This window comes from Populus nigra, chromosome 5 (assembly GCF_951802175.1).
Source record: "Populus nigra chromosome 5, ddPopNigr1.1, whole genome shotgun sequence".
Lineage (NCBI taxonomy): Eukaryota > Viridiplantae > Streptophyta > Magnoliopsida > Malpighiales > Salicaceae > Populus > Populus nigra.
In genome coordinates, this window is record NC_084856.1 from 19019099 (window position 1) to 19043999 (window position 24901).

The window sequence follows — 24901 nt, forward strand, 5'->3', positions numbered from 1 at the left end:
TATGTATATATAGCCAGCATAGACGATGAAATGAAGCAATTGCATTCAACGAAGAGGCCAGCTCATATTAAATTATACATCTCAGAACGTTTTACATCACTTTTTTAGTGACGAGAACATCTCCAGAGTTTAAACCAACTTCTGTAAGCAGAAATGTTCAAACTAATCATAGATTATATGGGAAACAAATTTGTTTATCAAGGCCAGAAAACCTCTAAAAATCAACCACTGCAAGATCGATCACTTCCTAATCTTCTAAACCTATGATCTCTTTCAAGCTTCAGAGCCTAACCCTACCTGTTAAATTGGATGAACTCCGGAAAAGAAAGAAGAAAAAACACAGAGGGTAGTACTGTTACTTTGAATCACCAGATCCGTCCTGCAAGACCTCAATATAAATTAATCCAACTGGGGTTTGGAGCCATAGGGTTGTTGGTGATGGGTTCAGTGATGCTGCAGATCGTCTCACCTAATAATTTGATCTGGTCAATAACAGTGCTTGGTAAGTAAAGTATAAAATGGTAGGTGATGACCAATGCAGTAGAGGGAGGCCGTCCACTGGGGTGGTAGGTAAGGCTGTATTATATGCCATGTTCCTCCTCTGACCAAAAATAAAAAAATAAAAAATAAAATAGAAATATTCGTGCACCTAAAATCCACAGACATTAGACTTCCATTTTCGGTCCTCATGTAAGAACATCATCGAGCCACGTTAAGTGCTTTGATACCTAAATCCATCGAGCCAGTGGCGGTTTGGCACTACAATTTTTATTTTTTTTCTTATCGTGATTTTCATAATATTTTCAAGTATTTTTTTATAATTTTAATTTTATAATAAAAAAAATTCGATACATTTTTAATAAAAAAACACATTACAAATACACACTAGATCTTGCCAGGGTTATGTTAATTCAATAACAATTTTGTTAATCTTACTACTTGAGTTTCTCAAAATTACTGACGTACCTTTCTCATTAATATTTATTATATTCTAATTCAATGTATCGTATCCTCTTTAATAATGATATAAAGAGGTTAAAATAATAATTTTTTAGAATAATAACTTTAGAAAAAAATTATTCAGTCAATCATCTACATCATAACTAATAATTTATATGAGGTAATATTTTTTCTAATAAAAAAATATTTGTTTTTGTATTTCAAAAATATATTTTTATTTTTGCTTTTTATTTTAATGTATTGTATTAAAAATAAATTTTAAAAATAAAAAAATATTATTTTAATATATTTTTAAATAAAAAAAAACTATGAGAATACATCAAACTCGCTTACCTAAAACTCCTATATTTCACTTTTATTGACCAAAACACCCTTTCCCACACGTGGGTAAACACGTCCTTCCATGTCGTTTTCCCAAAACACCCTTCCCTCCTCTTCTTCCCACCTCTGGAGCTACTACTTTTTGACTGTTTTTGAAGTCTACCAAACCTCTTTATGTCCGACTCACAAAACCCCTATAAAACTCCCTTTCCATCCTCCTCCTCTCCTCCAAATCTCCTCTCTCTCTCTCTCTCTGAAAAAACCGTTTCAAGAAATATTTAGAGAGAAAGAAAGAAAGCGTTAAACCTGAAGCAAAAGCATGGCTCTTTCAACTCTCTCTTCCAAATCTCTCTACAGCAATGCCAACAATCTCTTTCAACAAAACCAACAACAACAATCACCCACTTTCTCTCTTGTCCCTGGAAGCAAAACGCTCAAGTCAAAATCCAACCTTTCAATCTCTGCCGTCCATGCCGCCGAGCCCACCAAGAATTCAGTTTCCGTGAAGGAATCTGCGGCCCCAGTTGCTGCCCCTGGGACTGGAAAATGGTCCTTGGAGAGCTGGAAAACCAAGAAAGCATTGCAGCTACCCGAATACCCTGATGCTAATGAGCTCGACTCAGTTTTGAAGACTATTGAGACGTTTCCGCCAATAGTTTTTGCTGGAGAAGCAAGGAGTTTAGAGGAGAAGCTTGCTGAGGCTGCAATGGGGAATGCTTTTTTATTGCAAGGTGGTGATTGTGCTGAGAGTTTCAAGGAGTTTAGTGCTAATAATATAAGGGATACTTTTAGGATTCTGCTTCAGATGGGTGTTGTACTTATGTTTGGAGGTCAAGTTCCTGTCATTAAGGTTAGATCTATTTCTAAATTTTTGAACTTTAATTCTCTAGTGATGATTTAAATGTGCTTATCCTTAAGTAGGTCTATTGGTTGATAATAACTCCAATCATGTGTTTATTTTAGCTGATATGATTTCAAAAATAAATTTGAATGAATATAAGTTGAGGGTTTTATGATATTATTTGGGGACATTTTAGATGGTATGCTTTATTTTAGATGGTATGCTTTGCTTTTATGATTTTGCATCAAGGGTATTGATTGTTTTGAAGGAGGATTTAGTTTAGAGGACTTAAGGTCAATTACAGAAGCTGAATTGTGATAAAAATTGAAGTCGGATGTTTTGTTACTTTTTAGTATTGCTATTAACTTAATTTAGAAGCTACTGGATTGGGAAGATTAAGAATTGTGGGGTTGGTTATTTGTAGGTGGGAAGAATGGCAGGTCAATTTGCAAAGCCAAGATCAGATCCATTTGAGGAGAAGGATGGAGTGAAGCTGCCAAGTTACAAAGGGGACAATATTAATGGAGATGCTTTTAATGAGAAATCAAGAATTCCAGACCCGCAGAGATTGATAAGAGCTTATTGCCAGTCTGCTGCAACTCTCAATCTTCTCAGGGCATTTGCCACCGGAGGGTATGCTGCAATGCAGAGAGTTACACAGTGGAATCTTGACTTTGCACAGCACAGCGAGCAGGGAGATAGGTATGCAAAACTGAACTTTCCTTGGACACATTTGTTTGTAATTTCTTAAATTTATGAGTTTCATGAAAGAAGGAAGTGAATCCCATTGGAGGACTTCCTTTTCTTTTCAATGTATATTTCAATAAATTTATGGATTCACTTGTGGAAGTGGTCCTCTGAAGATTAAAGTTGAAGTTCATGAGCCATTTCACATATTTAACATGGCTGTCACCTGGATTGTTCCGCAGGTACCAAGAACTTGCTAACCGTGTTGATGAGGCCTTGGGATTCATGGCTGCAGCAGGACTCACAGTGGATCATCCAATCATGACAACTACTGAATTTTGGACATCCCACGAGTGCTTGCATCTTCCCTACGAGCAATCTCTCACAAGGCTTGATTCGACTTCTGGCCTCTATTATGATTGCTCTGCTCACATGCTTTGGTGTGGAGAGCGTACTCGCCAACTGGATGGTGCCCACGTGGAGTTCCTTAGAGGAATTTCCAATCCTATTGGCATAAAGGTACTTTGAATGCGAATTTCATGATGAAACTGTCTCTAACTTTATGATCTGTAGTTGCTGTTATTGTCTAACTTATATGTCCGTGAAAGTACTTGATAATCATTAGTTTTGTTCAGTTAATGACAATATGCTGACTGTTTTATGTTTTCATTTTGTAATGTTTTGGCAAAACATTTTTTCTGAGAACATGCAATCTCTTTGTGATGCTAGTGCTGATGAAATATTGTTATGCATGAGTTTTTGCATATTGGAAATGAGAGGCTGAAAGTGCAAGTTGTGATGCAGGTGAGCAACAAAATGGATCCAAATGAGCTAGTTAAACTCATTGAAATCTTTAATTCTAATAACAAGCCAGGAAGGATTACAATCATCGTTAGAATGGGTGCTGAGAATATGAGAGTGAAGCTTCCCCACTTGATCAGAGCTGTTCGTAGGGCAGGACAAATCGTGACATGGGTCTGTGATCCAATGCATGGAAACACCATTAAGGCTCCTTGTGGACTGAAAACACGCCCCTTTGATGCTATTTTGGTATGACTTATCACACATTCTTACTATTAAGTCATCAAGTATTCAGTCACTTGTAGCATTTGATCACAATTTGTATTGCATGTTAAGTGGAGCATATTCTTCATCATGAGATAGTATGTGTGAAAAGAATCCACAAATTAAAATTACATAATGCAGAGTAATATTGTTTTCATGAGACATCATCTGAATTCTTCCTTCGCATGCCATATAGATTGATATTCACAGCACTTAAATATCATATCAATAGGTGCCCCCCTTAGGATCCTGGTTATTGTAGCATTTGTTGCCCGCCCTCTTGCCTCACAATGTGCCCCAGATATACTCTGGATTCTTAACGTTTATAATCATTTTCTTTTGCTCTGCCATCCCCCTTCTCCAACCCTTGCGATAATATTATTGTTGTTTGTAGGCTGAGGTGCGAGCATTCTTTGATGTCCATGAGCAAGAAGGAAGCCATCCTGGAGGAATTCACCTAGAGATGACTGGGCAGAATGTGACTGAGTGCATTGGAGGGTCTCGGACAGTAACATTTGATGACTTGAGCTCCCGCTATCACACGCATTGTGACCCAAGGCTCAACGCTTCTCAATCGCTTGAGCTTGCATTTATCATTGCCGAGCGACTTAGAAAAAGAAGGATAGGAACTCAACGTCTGTTTTCCTTGGGCCAGTAGGCAGCTTCGAAACCCTGTGCTAATATGTATGGTCAGTAGACTAAATTTATTTTGTGATCAATAAGTTTCCCATGGATCATCCATCAGACTTTGCTTCGTAGCCACTGCTTATTGCTGTTGCATTGGCATAGTGGTTTTGAACAATGAAAACAACTCGAAAAGTCACTTTTGCAAAGGAATTTCTTTATCATTTTCTCAAGCTGATCTTATCTGTGAAGGGGTTTTGTGTATGCAGTGTTTTTGAGTGGAAGCTGCACATTGCAAAAGCAAGGTGTACCGGATTACTTGGTTAATTTGTTTTAACATTTATATTAAAGTCTTATTTATGTATTCATGGACCTTTAATCAAGGAAAGTGTGTGTGTGTGTGTGTATATATATATATATATTATTTCCTTGAGATAGATGGGTGCCTGTGGCTTTTCAAAATATCCCTGCCTAGTTTTGTTACTTGGTTTTATTCATGGTTGTCTGACCTGGACGTAGCTTTCGGGGATTAACTTTGGAAAATAGCCTGGGTTACCGACTTGTGAGTTATCACTCAATTTAGATTAATTATTTTTATTAAAATAATCATATATTGTTTTTTTTAAAAGAAATTTAAGATTAATCCGATAGAGTTGATCGAATTTAATTGAGCTAATCAAGTTATTAAAAATTCAATCAGGTTAATTGAGTTTTGTTTTGTTGGATGAATATCTAAATTAGAATAAGTTTAACCATTATAGTTTTATATGGAAATTACTCTTAAAAAATAGTTTTATTTTATTGCAACGAACCTGTTATCATGAGTTGTGGAACCTAAATAATTAGGTAAAGTGATGGAAGGAGAAATTGACAAACTTCGATTTATTTAATTTGAGGACTTAATTATAAAAGATAAGAACTAAATTGAAATGAAAAAAAAAAAGAGACTGGAAATCTCTGGGTAGATTAGAGGCAGCCCAACTCTCCTAAATTGGAACAACTGTTCTAAAATATTTTTCATGTCTGAACTATTATTCCTTATTTAACTTGTAAAAGCAAGGACAACTATTTTAAGTTCAAATGGATTTGAAATTGAAATCTAAAAGATTTAGATGGGTTTGACTACGTTCCAAATCTGTTGTTTTTCCTCCAATAATTGCCTGCTATTTAAACATTGTTGTTTCCTAGGAATTTGCAATTCATAAAACAGTTGTTCCTTCCTAGTCAACGGGGACAAATCCACGAGTGAACCATACATACTGTCTATGCATCTTCACTGTTAAATTATTATTGATTGATGGTTATTAAAAATTTACATGATTATTAATTTTAAAATCTATAAAATTAATCAAAATACTCACAAACTGACTCAAACACTCATATTAAACTAAAAAAAAAAATACAATTTAAGCCGTTGTCATTTGTTATTAATGTCTATTACATTCTCCCCTCATTTAAAAAAACTTCGTCCTCGAGTCTAAGGTAGGCATTCTTAAGCTAAATCTTATCTACCTAGACAATGTTGTCCTTGTTTTGCTCATCCCATCACACCAACAACTCCTTCCTAGTTCTTTTAATAATGGTTGTCATGTTTGGTACACGAGTAATTAGATTAAGGCCTAGCTGCTGTGGTCAATCGTGTGACTTGTTCCGCTCCCGTCCCGGGTTCGACCCTCTATGTGCACGCCTGTCACCCCCGCGGTGCCTAACCTGCCCCTGGGCTTGCAGGATGTCCAGTGGGCCGTGAAGAATAGTCGTGGTGCGCGCAAGCTGGCCCGGACACCCCACGTAAATCCAAAAAAAATATTGTGTAACCATAGACTACTTCAAAATACGTAGCTTTTAAGAATGCATGGTAGTTAGTATCATACCATCATTCAACCACACTTAAATCATTTGGACCATTATTTAGGGTTTTGTTAGTGATTTTAGATTTGCTTGTTTGAATAATGGTAGTAAGCCGAGAACATTTGTAATTGAACTCCATTTACTCTAAAGAGTCCCTTTTAGAAGCTACCAGTATAAGTAGTATCTTTATTAGTGATGGTGTTCTTTGGTAAGCCATGTAGTTTTATAATATTGTAAGCAAAAACCCATGCTACCTTGCAGACGTTGTAGGGATGTATTAGGGGTATAAAGCGAGCATACTTTGATAGTTTATCAACTACCACCAGGATCACATAATACTTATTAAAATTAGACAAACCTTCAATGAAGTCCATTGAGATTGATGACCAGGGTTTTTCATGTATAGGCAGGGGTTGTAGTAATCTTGAAGGTTTGGTGTTTTTAGTCCCAGTCCTTTGACAAACCTCACATTGTCTGATATAATCTTTTATGTCAAATTTCATCCCCATAAAAAAAATCATTTTGTGCTCTCTTAAGGGTTTTTTCATACTCTACATGGCCATCTGTAGGGCTATCATATATGTATTATATGGTGGCCTTTGATCCCTCGATCACCTCATTATAATAGCATTAGATGAGCAAACAGAGAGAGAGAGAGTAAACAGTTCTCTAAAAAAAAATTCAAAATTTTTGGGCAAACACAGTCTTCCTCTTTGATCAATTCTCTAACTCTTATCTTTTCCGAGTAGACGAGCAAACAGAGAGAGAGAGAACAATTCATCTCCTTCCCTAGTACCAGCCTTACGGATTCAGGCGGCCATAGTAATACGAAAGCCCCGTGTATAAGAGCTCTCGCTCAACGGATCACTATGTAAAGCGTCTTTCGAAGAGAGCGTATTACCAATCCGAGATCTTTTCCACTATAGGATATGAAAAAAAGGGCCTTTCGGCTATGTTTTTTTTTTTTTTTTATTCACATGGGGTGTCCGAACCAGTTTGCGCGCACCACGACTATTCCCCACGGTTCACTGGATATCCTGCAAGCCCAGGGACAGGTTAAGCACCGCGAAGATGACAGGCATGCACATAGAAAGTCAAACCCGAAACAAGTCACATGATTGACCATAGCAGCTAGTCCTTTCGGCTATGTTTACTTTGTCATCAAGGGGCGGAGCGAAGTAACTATGCGGAGAGTAGATCTATTACATTTTCTATGTTCTTGGACTTGAAGACAAATGCTACAAAACTAGATATGGACTTCAACATATTTGTCTTGTCCCAACAACAACAAAAAATTGTTCAAACATGCATGCCTTCGAATTCATCCCTTCTGACCATTTAACATTCAATCGTTTCATTGAAAGCCTTCAAAGTTCATTCGGAAACCATGTCATCGACTTGCTTTTCTTGGAACTTTTCGAACATGTTCTCCCACGAGTAGAAATATAGCACATGCTTAAATTGAAGCCAGAGTAAAATTTAAACTCAACAAAACAAGCTAAATCCCAAAGTGTTTGTATTGATTCCACAAATGAACTCCCATGTAAAAGATTTGACCCCGTATCAATTCAAATCAAACATACTAATTGGTAAGATAATCACCGATTGTCAAAGATGCTTGCGAAATACAATCTTAATGAAATGTTTGAGGAAACCAATTTGATGATTGAGTCATTTATGATTTTTTTAAATTTCTTGAAAATTCTTAAATCTTTGGGAGAAAGAAAAGTTTCTGTATCTCCAAGACATTTTAAATACATCTCAAGGGTTTAGCAATTTCGAGAATTTCTTATCTCTTAAAGTCTTTCAAAATCTTAGATTAAAAATAATAGTTCTTTATTTCTTAGACACCCTGAAAATATTTTAATGAAAAATTCTCTGTCAATTTTTTGTAATTCACGAAATCTTATGCATATATAAGGTAAAAATTTTAACTGCAGACTTGTTGGCTTGGGCATAAAAATGGATTTAAATTCAGTAATCTTTTATGTCATAAAGAGATGGTAGTCACACATGATAATATGAAAAAAGAAATCTGAAAATCTTGAATGATCATCCACCAGATATGAACTCCTTCGTCCGATGGAAATCCATCTTAGTAGTAAGGCATGTATCGCATTGACCTTCTGAATCTAGGCACCTTCCTGCCACCATTTAGAAGGTGAAATTAGGAAAAAGTATGAAAGAAAAGGCTATCGTAGCAACAAACACAGGAATGAGAGTATAAAGAAACACACCCATATCCATAAGGAGAGTAGAAATAAGGGGGCGCATATGGCCTCCTGAACCGGTAACCCATGTAGGGATTGATTCGTCGAGGTCGATACTGCTTCATTCCAGGAACGTTGGTCCTTTTGGGTGAAACCTGAAACATGGATTAATTATCAACTAACAAAAACCACAAAATAGAACCAACATGATATCAACAGCAGCAATCACAAATTTAATCTACCTTCATGGTGTGTAGTTAGAATTCATGTCCAGCTCCATATCAATAAACCAAGCTTTTACTTTTTTTTTATAGAAGAATAATGGCTTACCTTCAATTGACGGCCATGTAGTTCAGATTCATTGAGAGCTAGAGCCTCTTGAACAGCTTCTACTTCAAGGAATTCCACATAAGCGAAACCCTTTGGCTGGCCAAACTTATCTGTCAGAATAGTAACCCTGTTTACTGTACCACAGGACTGAAAATGCTGCTGCACTTCTTCAGGTGTGCATGCATAATCAACCTGCAATCACAAATTTCACTGTTATGTTTCATTGTCAAATTGAGCTCAACTAGAAACAATAACTGTGGCTAATTTTTTTTTCCAGAAGATGTTATTTCAATTCTAACAGCTAGATACAAACATGCATATTGGAGTGTTCTTTATGCTATACATATAATCAATCACGCGATCACAAAGCAGCGCAAATTGATGCCAAAAAAGAAAAGAAAAGAAAAACATCAAATGGACTCTTCCTTTTCCTTTTATTTTTTCTATAGCATTCATTAACTACAATTTACCAATCCTATCAATGGCACATCAAGTTCGCCACGTGCCAAAGTACCTCCTAAAACATTATATTTACACTTTCCAGCCATTATATTTTTACTTGACAAGATCATTTTAAGTCAAAATATCAATTTCCATAGTGCATACTAGTATAACAACAATAGACCAGCTTTGCTGAAAAAGCTTGCCAATGTCCAGCAGTTGAGCCACCGGTTCAGTATTAAAAAACCTTCTCATCACTGCATCCATAGAGTCATACTAAATCACATTTCACCATCCCAACATCAACCTTCTAATGACACAACAAAACCATCCTGTTTTTCCAATGAAGAGCTTGAAACAGTTTTTCCAGATGCCAGCTTCTAATTTGACTTCTTCCTAGCACCATCAACAATATTGATCTTTTATTTTATTTTTTTTCAAACAGTAACCAAACATTCTTGTGTTTGCTGTGAATATATAATCTCAGCTCTATTAGATCAGGCGTTAATCCAAAATTATTTTACACTCATCCTTCTTCCATGTATGATCCTCCGGTGGATTTTTACACGGGTAGTTTCTTTCCTCACGTTTTTCACATGACCTTCAAGTGTTACATTGCTATTGTTCCTTGTCCAACTAGAAGCATGACAGTAAACAAAGGATCAAAATCAAAGTGCTATGAAATTTCAAAAGAGTTGAAAACCCTGAATGTTTGTTAGGACCGAAATAGCCTGAGCAGCTTACATAAGTAAGACTCTGATGCACCAGGTTGTGCACAGATGATTATATAAAGAGATAGGCCAAGTATATCCATGAACCAAGCCCATTAAAAATGATCATCATTCCAAGATGACAAGAAATATGTGTTTGTGTGCGTGTAGAGCAAATGATGGTTTCAAGTAAACGAAGATAGTTAAAATATATGAAATTTTGAAACTCAATCATCGAAGCAGATTAACAGAGACTCATAAAACAACATTAAGAAATAGCTTCAGTCATAATGGAAAAAATAGAAAACAACCATAAGATATATTGATGAATGTATAGAAAAAACATGTCTGGTATTTTTGGTGCTTAAACTCCTGATAGTGCACCTAAATGACTGGTTAATATATTTAAATCTCTTTAATTTTGTTAAATCTGAAAGAAGGGTGGTGTGAGAGGAAAAATATCAACTAGAACAAGAGATTTTACACTTGTCCAATCTAGATTGTCCAGAGTGATTAAGCAACTGATCAGTGTATTTCAAACTAAGATTGTGAAGTTTCTTTCCTCAAAGCAAATAAAAATAAAGATGCACAAGCAGTCAGTAATGTACTGAGTTGGGCTTCATTCAAAAGAAACATCAGATCTAAGATGCATCTTAAATAAACCATCAAATGACCAAATCAAAATGAGCTAATAGCATTCTTGACAAAAAGAGAAAATCGAGCAATGAGCAAACAGTCTTCAAAGAACTCATAGCAAGTTAACCTGGGAAGGAAAGAGCGCATATTTTTCAAATATTTCCAACACTTTAGATAAACTAACAGGAAAAAAAGTTAGTAATTCTGACCACAAAAAGCAGCAATATACACCCTTGTCCCATCTGCCACATGATCACACATTTCGGAAGAACCAAAGCCCATCATCAGCAGGGTCGAGGTTCTGCAACTTAGATTGCACATCCCAACTTGCCCATGCTCCTCGAAAGCAACAACTTTCTCCTCAAATATCATGGTTGAAGCATCACTATTCACATCCTACACGCATCTGTTCCAGCGACCTCCAATGAGCCTTTTGCCAAATTCCTTCACTCCATTTCTTTCTTTCAAATAGATTTCCTTCATACACAACCTTTATTTTTTCTTTTTCTTTTTTTGCATTTTTCTTTCATTTTTCACTTTTTCCTCCCTCTTTCTTTCTTCATTTCTCTTCTTTCTTTCTTCTTTCTCATCTTTTTTTTTCTTCTTCTTCTTTTTTTTCCTGTTTGTTCTTTTTGGCTAGCATTCCCCCCCTCAAATGCTTCTTTTATTCCTTTTCTTTTTTTTTTGTCAAGTAAATTTGAACATAATTTCCTCAATTTACAGATTATTCTGTTTTTTCTCTGTTTTCTTTCAAATTCAAAACTGATACTTTAATCTCTTGTAAAACTATCCTATTTGACATAAAAATGACTTTGGCCCACCCTCAAAATATATTGTTACTATCCAGCAATACATACAGAGAACTTGGAGAGTAAGAAGACCCCTGCGATCATAGTGAGACATAAAGTCAAACCATGACTCTGAATTACAATTATCCAAAAGTGAACCGAAAACAATGAAACTAACATTAAAACATTTTTTTAACTACTAAAATTAATGTCACTTGGCAGAGCCTGAAGCCCAAAACCACTAGTGGTTGCAAAAGGGCTATATAATTAGAAGTGTATTCATCTACATAGTTTATTTATCTCTTATGGAAATAGATTAAACCCTTAATGAGATGTTTTGGACAACTATTGGAAATTGTGCCATGTCATTAATATATCCATATAATATCTTCATTCTTTCTTATATGTACACGCATACACATATAAACAGTATGCATAGAATGGTTCAAGCATTCTACGAAAGGCAGAAGGTCAAGGGTACAAGACATTATATTTCTCACATTGCCAACAAACACAGAACGAGAATCTGCTTCCTCCCTGTTTGCTTGATTAGCAGCTGCAGTAGCTGGATCTGTGGGAAAATGAAGCCATGCAAATACATACTATGAGCTCAAGTTTCAAGAAAAGAAAAACAGAGAAAGAAATTAAGAGACCAGCTGGAGATATGAAGAAAAATAAAATATGAATAGCACCTCTGACAAGAACCACTCAAACAGTAAACTACAAGCACAACAATGCTAAATGATATAATACTTATATGCTATGAAATAAACGCAAAAAAGAAAAACAGATGTAGAGACTTCAATGTGTTGAAATCCTCGAATCACATGATACACTTTGGTCATACATAACAGAAACAACAAAGAGATGTCTACTGGTCAAAAACCATGTTGCAAAGAAATGTATAATAAATCTCAGTGCAAAAGAGTCAGGACATCTCATAGAAACTCGGAGTGGAAATTTTTTTTATCACTTTATAAACAGAACTCCCCATCCCAGAATATAGTTGGGAAGCGTATTTCTAGAAACAATTTCTGTAAAGCACAACTAAATAGCACCCCAAATCTCAGATTAGCACAATGTTGTCTGGCAAAATTTCCACACCACTTAGAAAAGTAAGCTTCACAAAAACTACAGAAGTACAAAGTCCTACTCGCTGATTTCATCATCCAAAAATCCCGAATTTCCAGCTACTCTTCTTTCTCTTAAAAATGTAAAATCACAATGTAGCAAAAACTGCCTTTTAATCTTTTCAGAATATTCTCTTACAAGTTTTACTTAAACATCACCATTTAAACAAAAAAATAACCTTAAAATATCCCCGGTAACCCAATTCCAAGACAACAAATTCCTAGATAACCAGATGTTTAACTTACACCCCAAAATATTTAAGAACAGCAGCAGACCAAACCCAGAACACCTGAAAATTTATTTAAGAAATAGATATGCATCACAGCGTATGTGCTAATAGATCTATATTCCTCCTGACACACAAAAATTAAAGAAATAAAAATCAGTAACAGAATTAGTTTTTTTATTAAAGAAAGAGGAAAAGTAAAATAAACCTTGAACAGCGCCCATTTCCTTCTCAACTTTAGCTTGCATCTCACGAAGAGCAGCCGCTTCCTCTTCCATCTCCTTCAATCTCTTCTTCATCTCATCCAACTCCTTCACCAATACAATATCATCAAAAAAACTAAAAATCAGTTACCGATTTCTCAATATTTAAATAACCGAAGGTCGAATTTAAACTTCTAGGGCTTCGGTTAACTATATAATTAAAAACTGAAATTGAATGGAAAAAAAGTTGAAGGACCTTGACGGCATCGTCATCGGCGGCGGACATGTCAACGTCGGCGTTGTGAGGATCCATATCCCCTTCCACATCAGGAATCTCTCCACCGTAAACCTCATGTTCTTCTTCCTCCATCTCTTCTTGTTTTTTTTTCCTTCTTTTATTTCTAGAAACTGGTGGCGTCTCTCTTTTCGGAGCTGGATATTCGGGTTTTTCTACTAGCGGTGGAGCCGTGGAGTTACATGGGACGTGGAAAATAGATGTTGTTTACATGCTGTCGTTTGCTGATACTGACATTAAGCAGATGACAGATCGTTTATCTTTAATTATAACGTTTTTAATTAATCCCTAATGCATCGCCTAATTTTCAATTTTCTTCATAAAAAACAAAAACAGCAAGCAAACTTCAATCCCATCATAATTCTTATTCGTTCAAATTAGTGTTTGTTAGTCGTGTTTGGTTGTCAATAAAAAGGTGTTTGATTTTCAAAAAAATATAAAAAAATATACATTAAATAAATTTTTTTCGAGGCATTGCATTTTGTATTTTTTTACAATACAATTAAAATATTTTTTTTGTTTTAAAATATGTTGAAATAACATTTTATTTTTAAATTTTATTTTTAATATCAATACATCAAAATAATTTAAAAACACAAAAAAAATAATTTTTTAAAAAATACTTTTAAAACATAAAAATAAACTTCATTTTATCTTCAATATGAAATGGTGGGAAGAAATGATACTTTAAAGATACTACAATCCTCTGGAAAAAAAAAAGGTGCAAGAAATGATCAACAACTAACAGGTTACAGGTTTTGTCAAAGCAAAACAAACAAAGCTTCTTGCAGCCGCTAATTAAAACTAATATTTAACAATCAATATTTGCATAAACTATTATCTGCAATTCCCAGCTACACAGTTTAACTTGGTAAGAAGATAAAATTAAAAGAGATCTATAAAGTAGCAAGACATATTAAGCACGAGCTTCATCGGAAAGTGAGGAAGAGGGATTCTCTAGACATTTTTTTATTGTCTTGGAGCACCAGCAAAAGCAGCTCTGATGATTGGTTTAACCTTTTCAACAAGTTTTATGATTCCCAAAAACATGAGACGGTAAAGAATCACCATTCCTAAGAGGATAGCGATATCAATCCACTTAGAATAACCCATCTCTACTTGCCATGTGTTTTTCAGAATTTCTTCGCCAGTAATGGTAGGTGGCCCTCCGGCTAGATTATTAGGGAATGTCAATCCTTGGAATTCATTCTTGTAGAACCCTTGGTTTGCATATTTGTGGAATGCAATGTAGTACATCGGATATCTCCAGAAAGGCTTAGGAAGATCATCTGGCAACCGAAAAAATCCTCCGTTTAACATCATAACACCTTGAATTCCTGCACCTGTTATAATACCCATCAAGAAATCTGGCACGATACTTGCAACGATCATCATTAAGCTTTCGACCAGCATCATGCACACGAAGAGTATCAGTGCGAAACAGACAAAGTGTTCCAAGCTCTTTTGAAGGCCAACTAGGTAATAGGCCATTGCTCCAGGGATTAAAGATATCATGAGCAGGTAAGGAATGGAAGACAATGTGTTTCCAACAACATATGCACCAACACCATAGTGCCCATTTAATCTTTCTCGTCCGAAAATCTGATGTGGATAAAGCAAAATCAGTCTCATTACTGTTCATAACTGTAGCGTGTTATCTGTTGCAAAGCATTAGAAATATTTTAGCAAGGAAAAACCTACCTTCATGTCCTCTACGAAAGAGGGGAATCCACCAATTGCCATGAAAGTCAAGAATGCAGCAACAAACATGAGCATTGAGCCTCTAGCCTGAGAATTCACAAGAAGTAATAATGTCAAGGCAGTTTTCTGTAGCACCAATGCTGCGGAAAGTTTTTACTCCCAGATGCAATAATTTACCTGTATTGACCCAAAAGTTAAGCCAATATCATAGAAGATTGTCCCTACACATAGGCACAATGCTATGTAGATTGCAAGGCGAAGCCAGTAATAGCCTAGATCGCGGTACATGTTGACGAAAGATCTCCTTGTAAGAACTAGGCACTGAGTGATGAAGCTTGCCTGGCTTCCTTTCTTCTCTAGAATTCCTCCTTTCTTCAAAAATAATAAGCTGATAAGGTTAAACTCTCTAATATCTACTTTGTAACTTCAATAGCGTTTCAACTATTTAAGACAATTCTGTTTACCTGCTCGCATATGGAAGCTACTCGCTGGCGAACTTGCAGGAAAATCTCTGATGATTTGTAGGACTTGACAAGAACATTGATGGCTTCCTCTGTGCTGCCACCATGCCCTTGTTCAATGTCCTGGTCAAATAAGTAATAAGTCTTCAAAGGACAGGCAATCATCTCTCAAGAGAAAGGGTTTGTCATGAGAAAATATTTACCATATCAAAATCCGCGTTTATGGTTCTAAGGTAGTGATCTGATGGGTTTCTCAAAGGAGCGCATGGAAAGCCATTTGAAGAAAAGAACTGCAGCAAAAAGAAAGAAGATTTGGATAACTCATCAACTGCTCAATATAAATGAATCATGTCAACAAAATTTAAACTAGTTTTTAAAATTCAAAAGAGGAACTCAAAAACTGACAAGACAAAAGTGATGACAGTACCTGTTCTGCCATTGAAACAGGACCAAAATAGACGGTTCTTCCAGAAGAAAGAAGGCAGAGGTTGTGGAAGAGCTCAAAAACCTCACTACTTGGCTGATGAATTGATGCAACAATTGTCCTTCCTTCTTGGCGAGCAAGCTTAACGATATGGTTCATGACATGGTAAGATGCTGCACTATCCAGTCCACTAGTAGGCTCATCAAGGAAGAGCAGCTTGGGCTGGGTCAAGATTTCAATGCAAATACTAACTCTCCTCTTCTGTCCTCCGCTAATGCCCTTCACGCTCCACCCTCCTATTCTGGTGTCAGCAGAGCCTTGTAAGCCCATCTCTCTTATTGTTATCTCAGCTCTTTCCTTCTTCTCAGATGTTGACATGGAGTCTGGAAGTTGGAGCTGTGCTGAGTAGTAGACAGCTTCCCTCACAGTTAATGTTGTCATTAGAGTATCATCTTGAGTAACGTAGGCCTAGGAGGATGACACGGTTATTGGTTATCAGTGTGCTAAGACCAAATTTAAAGAGGCAAAACAGAGAAGTTGGTTCCAAGGAAAGTGCAGCCTTACACCTCCTAAGAAGAGAGAACATTAGAAGGACATGTTATTGGTTGACTCAATAGCACTCTACCTTTCCTAGTTTTTTCATTATAGAGAAACTAAGGTGAAATAAGCCTCCATGAAGCACAGAAATCAGGTCTGGATAAATAAAATCACTTGATGACTCTTACTTACATGATTTGTCAGAATATGACTACAGGATATAGTCAAGTACAAACAAGTTTAATTTCATTTGAGGCTTCTTGGACCATATTGGTAGGAAGTATATATATAACGATGAAAAACATTTCAGCTAAGATTAAATTAACAAATGCATGAGATGTTTTTCGTTGTCAAGTATTTCTTACCGAAGTTCCAAATGCAAGTGTCTCCTTTCGACCATTGATTAGGATCTCTCCAGTTTGCTGTGTGTTTGAACTTAATCTTCCTGCAATTTTTCTTCATCAGTAGCTTTCAAGCATAGTTAAAAAGACATTATTTTCACTTATAATCTACCATTATGTAGCTTACAAGCTGCATAATAGAGGTCAATGAAGTAAAAAAAAATACAACTACTCATACTGAAAAGGGTAATTTTAATGAAACAAACAACTTCCCAATTTTAGAGTTCAAAACTTCTTTCTTCATACTGAATAGGCCAACAAATAAACAACTTCGGTTCTGCTAAGTGGTAGGCCTGAATTGCAGAACAAGTCCTAACTAGAAGTTTGATGGTAGATGGAAAAATACCTGCCAGAGCATCTAGAAGAGTTGTCTTGCCGCTTCCCGAAGGACCCATAATAGCCAAAACCTCCCCTGGCTGAGCATAACCGGTTAGACCGTGCAGGAGTGGTCGGCCCCCGTTTTTCCCATCAGGCACTGTAACCCACAGATCAATCCATGTCATGAGAAGGCCATTTCTGTTTCCCTTTGATGTCAAGCCGTCACCATCATAGTTCTTGCCTCCCTTTGGTAACGTCCCGAGTGGCTCCATCTCTGTCATCATAGATGATGCTTCATAGGTGCCTGAATAAGGAGGTGGATCAGGACCTGCTGTGGTGCCAGGGCTAAATGGGAACGTGCTGTCTACCGTTGTAGGCTTGCCATCTTCCTCAGAGATTATGCTTTGCAACTCCAAGTCATCTACACCTGCTTCTCTTTTCGATGGAACAACGTTAGCTTTTGTTTCAGGCTCTTTTAGAAGTGATCTAGTGGGGCTTGGACTTGGAGTCCATCTAGGCACATTAACTGCAGAATCCATTTGCTCAATTAGCAAAACCTGTAGAAGTCGTCAGGAAGGAGTTTGTACTTGATCAATTACAACGGTACCGGTGATTAATGAATAAACAGCTTCTCTAATTTATAGGCTTAGATTTTGTCAAAATACTCTATTCAAATCAACCAGAGCGTGCCGAAGTAAATGTGTGATCGGTAAAATTAGTGTAGAATGATTCTTGAAGTGTTTTTTTTTTTTTTTGGCTTGAAAATGAATTTTTTTAGATTTTTTATTTTTGATATAAATATATTAAAATCATCGATAAAAACACACAGTTCAAACGCATAAACAAAGGTCCATAGGAAAAATATAGAAAAGCAATCTCTTTCGAGTTTTCGCTATTCCATTTTGGCTGCTGTACACACTTGTTCAATGAACGCCAACGGGCTTCTTATCGATCCATCTTCATGGGACCAATTTTTGTCCCGCAATTTGCATGTTCATGGAAGCCAGCCTACGTGTGTCCTGGAGGATGAATATGGGGCCAATTTGCATGTTCATGGCTGCTGTATACACCTTAATTTGGAGATTCAAACCTGATGAGCTAGCGGTTACAATTTTTTTATTCATGGCATCACATGTATTTTCATGAGCTGCCTTTTTTATTGCCTACCTACGTGTGTCCTGGAGGATGAATTTGGACAAAGTACATAAAAAGAAACAATTATTCACTGCAGAATACAATTTTATAATAATATATCATATAAAAAATAATCAGAAAATACCATGTTGTTAAAACAATACAAAACTCTTGGTATCTGGGAGAACGCGTTGATGATGATGTTCTCATTCGTTGAAAAGACGGGTGCTGCGTTTTCTGCTAATATACATGCGGATCTGACGATGAATTTATTCACAGCACAGCACAGTACAGTACAGTACAAAAGAATCTGTTTTAGGAGATGTTGTTTGTTTATGCTGAATTATTTATTAATTTAATATTTAGAACATGGGACCCAGTTGCTGAGTTGGATTTGATTGGATGTTTTAAAACGATGTAATGGACGATTACCAAAGTGCGCATGTCTGTTCATGACTTTCAGTCATTGAACGGCAGCTAAAGTTTTTAGCTTTATTTGGTAAGATGATTTTTAAGAATAGGGATGTATTATTTTTTAAAGTGTTTTTTTTTATAGAAAATATATTAAAATAATTTTTTTATTTTTAAAAAACTTATTTTTGATATAATTACATCAAAATAATTATAAAAAGTTAATTTTAATTAAAAAATTTAAATATTTTAAAAAACACCGTTTAAAATACAATTACAAGCAGCCCTTGTATAGCGATCGGGCATGAGATGACGACATGGAGACAGGAATAAAAGAGTCATTTTAGTGACATCAGTTTTCAACAAAATTCCTTTTCTTTGGGGTGCATCAGTTTTCAAGAAAGATCTCTAAAATATATAAAAATATTCTTTTTCTTTTTCTTCTTTTGAACGCTAAATACGTTCGAGATACGTATTTTGTATAATATATAATGTATCAATTAAATTTATAAATTATTCGTTTATTTTTTAAGCTTTTATCTTTATTACTGGACAGGATCGCATTGTCTATTTGTTTTTTTACATAAAATGGCCTTCCATATCCTCTCTATAGAGAGGGAGATATTGGGAGAGAGGACATGAACATCAAAATTCTTGTTTTTGAAAATCAGAAAATATTATTTGGTGAAATTAAAAATCTATCCCTATTTAAATTTTTAGTATTAAAGATCTCGAAGGGCATTTTATATATAAAAAAAAGGACAAAATATTAACCTCTCTAGAGAAAGGTTAGCAACCACATATATCCATACGAGTCTCTTTCTTTAATTTGTTCGAATTTAGAGGTTATGAAATTAAATAGCACAAAATATCTTACTACAGCCAAATTATATAATTTTCTAAACTTTTTATCAATATTCATAAAACTATTTTTTTTATAAACCTAGATTTAACAGGCTCAAAAACCTCTAAAAAAACACCTCTTTTGAGTTTAGCTAAGAGAATAACTCATATTTTATATATATATATATATATATATATATATATATATATTAATTATGTGAGAGATAGTGTGTAAATTAAAGTCTTATAAAAGCTCATTATATTTCATTAATATTAATATACATGTCATATGAATATTTTTTTTTATTAAAACTATTAGAATAATATTACGTTTTAGACATTTTTTTTATAAAGAAACTTATAGATTATAAATAAATTATGAATCATTCAACAAAAAAAAGTTTGGAATTTCCATTCTTGTTGCATATTTATTTTTAGGGTATCTTTTTGTAATAGTATTTCATTTTCTTTCAAAACATCACTAGTTTAATCATTGAAGAATCTTTATATTTATCTAAGAGAATTTTTTATAAGTATCAGACACCCGCCATCAATCACTTTGGCCAATAAAAATAAATAAGATTGTCAAAAATAAAAAATTAATTAATTATCCAAGACATAAATATTACCCAAGGCTAAGAATATAGCGTTACAACAGGTCTGTTCCCTCTATATCAAGGAGAACATAAAATTAATTAATTCTTAAATACATTACAGTAGGTCTATGTACAAGGAGATCCAGTCTTTATTAAGACGGCAGGCAGGTCATTTGAGGATGTTTTTTACTATAAAAAAAAAAAACTTGTCTTTATAATTTTTTATTTAAACAGTAAGAATCAAAGAAGAATTCTCTACTGTTTAAACAATAAACTCTATTCATTGTTGTCAGAGGAGATTCAAATTGATTGATGAACGCCCTAATCCAAAAATATCACTTAATTACCGCCTAATTAAAATAAAAAAACGGTGTTAATTTGTTGGGTCCAAAGAAATTCTCTTACAAGAAAGAACGTGGCCATGCATGGTATAACTTCTTGTAAGATGTTTTATATAAATACAATAAAAATGATATAGGGAAAACTAGAGGCAATATATAACCTGATACAAAAACAATTTAATTACAAACAGATTTTTATACAACTTTTTAATACAAAATTAAGTGTTATTTGATTAATAATAAAGCATGGATGCTGTAAATGAGAAAGGCCTGGTTTTCTATGAAATAAATACATAAAGATTTTATCTGGGGGTAGATTTTTCTAAAATCATCGGGCCTTCGAGGAACAAAGCTCTCACGCCACCCATCACAACCTGCCTTTAAATAGGATAAAGATCTACAGATACGATAAATAAAAAGAATAAAGAAAGATCTACAGATGCATCAATCACCATTATTGTACCCATTAATACGATGCCGCGTTCCCTTTCCATGCACTCTAGCCTGCCACTTGACCACGCCTTTATTTTCCAGCGAGCATCTCTACCTATTGATGTGAAAGATAGGTATATATTTATCGATGCTTTGCAATCAAATTTCTTGCCTTTGATTCATAAAGGAGTGTACAATCCAAGGCAAAAGTCAATTGATATTAACATATCTTTATTGATGCGTCGCAAATCACATCCACGGCCATGGAGCTGCAATCCATGGCAAAAATTAATTACCCCTTCTAGGGTTGATGGCTGCCTTTGTGAATTAATGGGGCCCCGTCATTTTGCCAGCAACTTGCTAGTGAAGATAGAAAGGCAAATATTATCAAAACCCACTTTGGTTGCTGCATTGATATTGATACAGACACATAAGTTATGTACAGGAATTATTATTTCACTGCAGAGTTTTGGGAAGATGATTTTAGTCGAAAAAATTCTGGGGGAAAATATTATTTGTATTTTAAGCTTGTGATTGAGATGGGATAACTTTGCATGGTTAATTAAGATTTTTTTTAGATTAACGTGTGTGTTCGGGTTAGCTTGTGTGTATCTCGACTAATCTCATGAGTTCTAAAATTAATGACGATATAAGTTTTCAGTTGTTCTAAAAAGACTCGAACTCGTGATTATTGAGGAATAAATTCAAAATCTGATAAATTAACTTACCATCTAGAATTAATTAAAATTATTTAATTCTTAAGCTTTGGTGTCAAAAGATATCATATGGAAATAGGGAAGCTTTATAGCATTTAAACTATAAGTTGATAAAATCCCTAACAATCTAGGGATAAGCCTCTCTTCTTCCAGCTATACAGTTTTTGCATCGAAATCTCCATGCTTTTAAAACTTGCAAGTAAACTAGATATAAAGATGGCGACTAGAGCTATTGTTTTTATTATATAATAATAATAATAATAAAATAATAATTTCAGACCACGGTGAATTTATGATAAAATCATTTATTTATAACAGAATAGTATATAAAGTCAACATCTCAATTAATATAAAAAAAATTATGACTATACAAAACGTATCGTTGAGGGGAGTTCTAGATCCGGTCACCCGCCTAACTCGGCATGCGCAACATTTATAACGTGTTCACGAAATAAAGTTGACATTGGCATTATTTAGCATATGACTTCTTATTTTTATTTTATTTTTGCAGATAAATGAATTAAAAAACAGAGAGAATCCTGTTGTGATTTGAAGTGAAGCTCTCCATTAAAAGAGAAGGAAATACGTGCGTGCGTAAAAATACATAGAGAAGATCTGTTTGGAAAGCATAAGATCATGAAATAAAGTTATATTTATTTTATCAATATTCTCAGACAAATACATCTCAGTGACAGCCGATCGATCCCTAGGATTATTCTCATTTTTTGTTTGTTTTAAGCTTAACCTCATGTGAACTCCAAGTTGCCCCGCTAATTAAGATAAATAACATGGGTGCTTTATATAAAATACAAGTATTTCTTGTCTGGACCTACAAGTTAGGCTTCCCATGCCCAGACGCATTATTTTTATAGGCAGAAGATAAAAGGATAATATAACAAGGCAATAGTTTCCTTCTAAGTACACTGCAGTATAATACATAAATAAAATAATAGACAATTAAGGAATTTAATTTCTCTGAAACATATGAATTCAACAATCAGTTTTAATGGCACACGACATGTGGCTGAAGGCTCTCATTTAGTTTATGTTTGTTTTTTGAAAAGTAATTTTTAAAAAATTATATTTTAAATTTTTTTGTATTTATTTGTCATTAAAAAAATTGATCAACGAAAAATATTTTTCAGTTAAATGAAAATTTAGCTTGGTTTTCAAGAAAGTGTTTTTCTAGAAATTTAAGCGGAAAACATTTTCTGGAATTTGTGAAAAATTTAAAAATATCATATTATTTGCTGATTATATCAAATTTGTCCTCGAACTTTTGATTTTTATATATATTTTGTTTTGAATATTTATTTTTCAATTTCATCTCTTAAAATTTAATTTTTATATTAACTTTAGTCCTCATTTTTTATAATTGTTATTTGTTTTTTTCTTATTATTTTTTATTGAAATTTTTTATCTATCAGATTTGATCCTCATTCTTTTGATTGTTACTTATTTTATTTGAAATAATTTATGAAATATTAATTATTATTATTTTAATTTCTTCATCTTTCATTTTTACTTTATTTTTTAGATTTTATATCTATTATTTTGATTATTTTTTATTTTATTTGATATAATTTATGAAATTATATATTTTTTCAATTTCATTCTCATTCAACTTTTTAATTTGTAAGATTTATTCCTCATTATTTTAATAAACTTGATAAAAATAAAACATTAATAAGTTATTTTACAGCTCATTTTCCATGACATAATCAAACACTGAAAATTGTTTTCCAACTTATTTTCCATTATACTGCCAAACATCATAAAATAATTCATTTTCCCGGAATTTACTTTTCAAAAGGAAACTACTTTCCAGCAAACAAACATGGCCTTAATAAAAAAACTTCAAGAATAAATAAGGTATATTTGTTAATTGTAATTTATAAAATAAAAATTATATTCACTCCACAAAAGACTCAAAATAAAAATGAAAATTACTCAAGATCATGTGTGTGTGTGTGAGAGAGAGAGAGAAATGTATGCATAAATTCTATTTTTATTGCATTATGACTAATGGAAGTCCAAGAAAATGATATATATGGATTTTTGAATTCTACTAGATAAGCAGCTCGTGTTACACTGTAGACCAAATTAACTTTTTTTTCCAATGCTAAAAAAAAATTGTTCAAGCAACGATATTTCAAAACAGCCCAAGTTAAATTAACTAAACTATGGCCTGTGATATGAGACCGATAGAACAATAAAAAAAAAATTGTAAAGTTCAAGACCTAATAATCTAATGTCAAAAATAAATAAAAAACTTCAAAAAATACAACATCAAAAAAGAAAACCAAGTTAGCCGGAGGTAATTTGATAAATCAACAATCTATGATATAAGATCATGATATTTTTTTTTTGAAAGAATGACCTAGTTAAGAAGCTAAAATTCGGTTAAAAAAACCCTCAAAAAACCATGTGCCAATTCGAGTTAACTTTACCAACCTGCTCTCAGAATAAAAAAACAGTAAGAAAAGTGAAAAAATGAAAAATCTCAAGGGCAAATAATTTAATACAAAATAATAAAATTGAAAAAAAAATGATCATAAAAAAATCAAGGAAAAAAATTGGCGTGTTGACCCAAGTTACCCGATTCACAAGTTTAATAGGTTTACTCATTAGACCTGATATGTTTGTTTTTTAGTTTTTGATCTTTTATTTTTTCCAATTGTTTTTTTTAATTTTATTTTTCTTTAATGTTGGATTGATTGAAAAATATAATTCATGGTTTATTTTTTTCTACTTTTTACATGGTTATTACAATCTCAAATAAATATTTTTTTAGGGTCGGTGTTTAATTTTGTAAGCATCTAATTTTATCATAAAATTAAATAAAAATAATTTATAAAAACAACAAAGTTATTAAACTCGATGAAATTCATGATCTAGGTCGCATGGTGACTGAGATCGATTTAACATGGCATCGTTTGAATATTAAAAAATTATCATTTAAAAGTTTTTTAAAAAGTTATGTTTTATTTTTACTAGTAATCTAAGTTGTTTTTTGATTTATTAAATTAAATTATATATTTTGGATCAGCTCTTACACGGTTTAATTTAAAACTTGAATTAAATAAAAAAATCAAGTTGATAAATTTTAATATCAAATAGCTTGATTAGATTTAATAAAACTATAAAAAGAAGTCTTCATGCTTTTGAGCGTGTTTGACATTATGGTTGCGGGTGCTTTTCAAATAGCTTTTCGTGCCGAAATGCATGCCAATGATGTTTTTTTATTTTTTAAAAATTATTTTTGACATC

At 33.8% G+C, this 24901-nt stretch overlaps 3 protein-coding genes across 4 annotated transcripts; 1 reads left to right on the plus strand and 2 right to left on the minus strand.

Moving 5' to 3' along the window:
* The first annotated feature begins 1452 nt into the window (after nt 1-1452).
* Nucleotides 1453-4862, plus strand: LOC133693926 (phospho-2-dehydro-3-deoxyheptonate aldolase 1, chloroplastic-like). Its single transcript, XM_062115307.1, has 5 exons — nt 1453-2131; nt 2547-2824; nt 3052-3328; nt 3614-3859; nt 4269-4862. Exons 1-5 carry the CDS (start codon nt 1601-1603, stop codon nt 4530-4532), a joined length of 1596 nt encoding a protein of 531 aa, XP_061971291.1. The 5' UTR covers nt 1453-1600; the 3' UTR covers nt 4533-4862.
* Nucleotides 4863-8296: 3434 nt separating this feature from the next.
* On the minus strand, nt 8297-13534 carry LOC133693146 (polyadenylate-binding protein 2). Of its 2 annotated transcripts, none has more exons than XM_062114286.1 (6): nt 13278-13534; nt 13027-13129; nt 11962-12032; nt 8887-9078; nt 8584-8711; nt 8297-8490 (listed from the first exon to the last, which is right to left on the minus strand). In XM_062114286.1, the coding sequence occupies exons 1-6, from the start codon at nt 13389-13391 to the stop codon at nt 8442-8444; spliced, it is 657 nt and encodes a 218-aa protein (XP_061970270.1). In that variant the 5' UTR covers nt 13392-13534; the 3' UTR covers nt 8297-8441. The 2 variants fall into 2 exon arrangements, with proteins under 2 accessions (XP_061970270.1, XP_061970271.1); XM_062114287.1 differs by lacking the exon at nt 13278-13534 and adding an exon at nt 10883-11556 and having other exon boundaries at nt 13027-13095.
* Nucleotides 13535-14114: 580 nt separating this feature from the next.
* LOC133693466 (ABC transporter G family member 1-like) lies at nt 14115-17928 on the minus strand. The gene is made up of 8 exons (XM_062114683.1): nt 17187-17928; nt 16805-16884; nt 15906-16370; nt 15682-15768; nt 15482-15601; nt 15195-15389; nt 15018-15104; nt 14115-14918 (listed from the first exon to the last, which is right to left on the minus strand). Exons 1-8 carry the CDS (start codon nt 17695-17697, stop codon nt 14286-14288), a joined length of 2178 nt encoding a protein of 725 aa, XP_061970667.1. The 5' UTR covers nt 17698-17928; the 3' UTR covers nt 14115-14285.
* Nucleotides 17929-24901: the final 6973 nt, after the last annotated feature.

Coding starts and splice junctions, on each gene's coding strand:
- LOC133693466 (XM_062114683.1), bottom strand. CDS start 17,697: ATGGATTCTGCAGTTAATGTGCCTAGATGGACTCCAAGTCCAAGCCCC. Junction 16,371..16,804: donor CACTTGCATTTGGAACTTCG/GTAAGAAATACT, acceptor TCATCCTCCTAG/GCCTACGTTACTCAAGATGA. Junction 15,390..15,481: donor TAGCTTCCATATGCGAGCAG/GTAAACAGAATT, acceptor TTATTTTTGAAG/AAAGGAGGAATTCTAGAGAA.
- LOC133693926 (XM_062115307.1), top strand. CDS start 1,601: ATGGCTCTTTCAACTCTCTCTTCCAAATCTCTCTACAGCAATGCCAAC. Junction 2,132..2,546: donor GTCAAGTTCCTGTCATTAAG/GTTAGATCTATT, acceptor GGTTATTTGTAG/GTGGGAAGAATGGCAGGTCA. Junction 2,825..3,051: donor CACAGCGAGCAGGGAGATAG/GTATGCAAAACT, acceptor ATTGTTCCGCAG/GTACCAAGAACTTGCTAACC.
- LOC133693146 (XM_062114286.1), bottom strand. CDS start 13,391: ATGGAGGAAGAAGAACATGAGGTTTACGGTGGAGAGATTCCTGATGTG. Junction 9,079..11,961: donor GTTCTGTGTTTGTTGGCAAT/GTGAGAAATATA, acceptor TTGTGATTGCAG/GTTGATTATGCATGCACACC. Junction 8,491..8,583: donor TACTCTCCTTATGGATATGG/GTGTGTTTCTTT, acceptor AAATGGTGGCAG/GAAGGTGCCTAGATTCAGAA.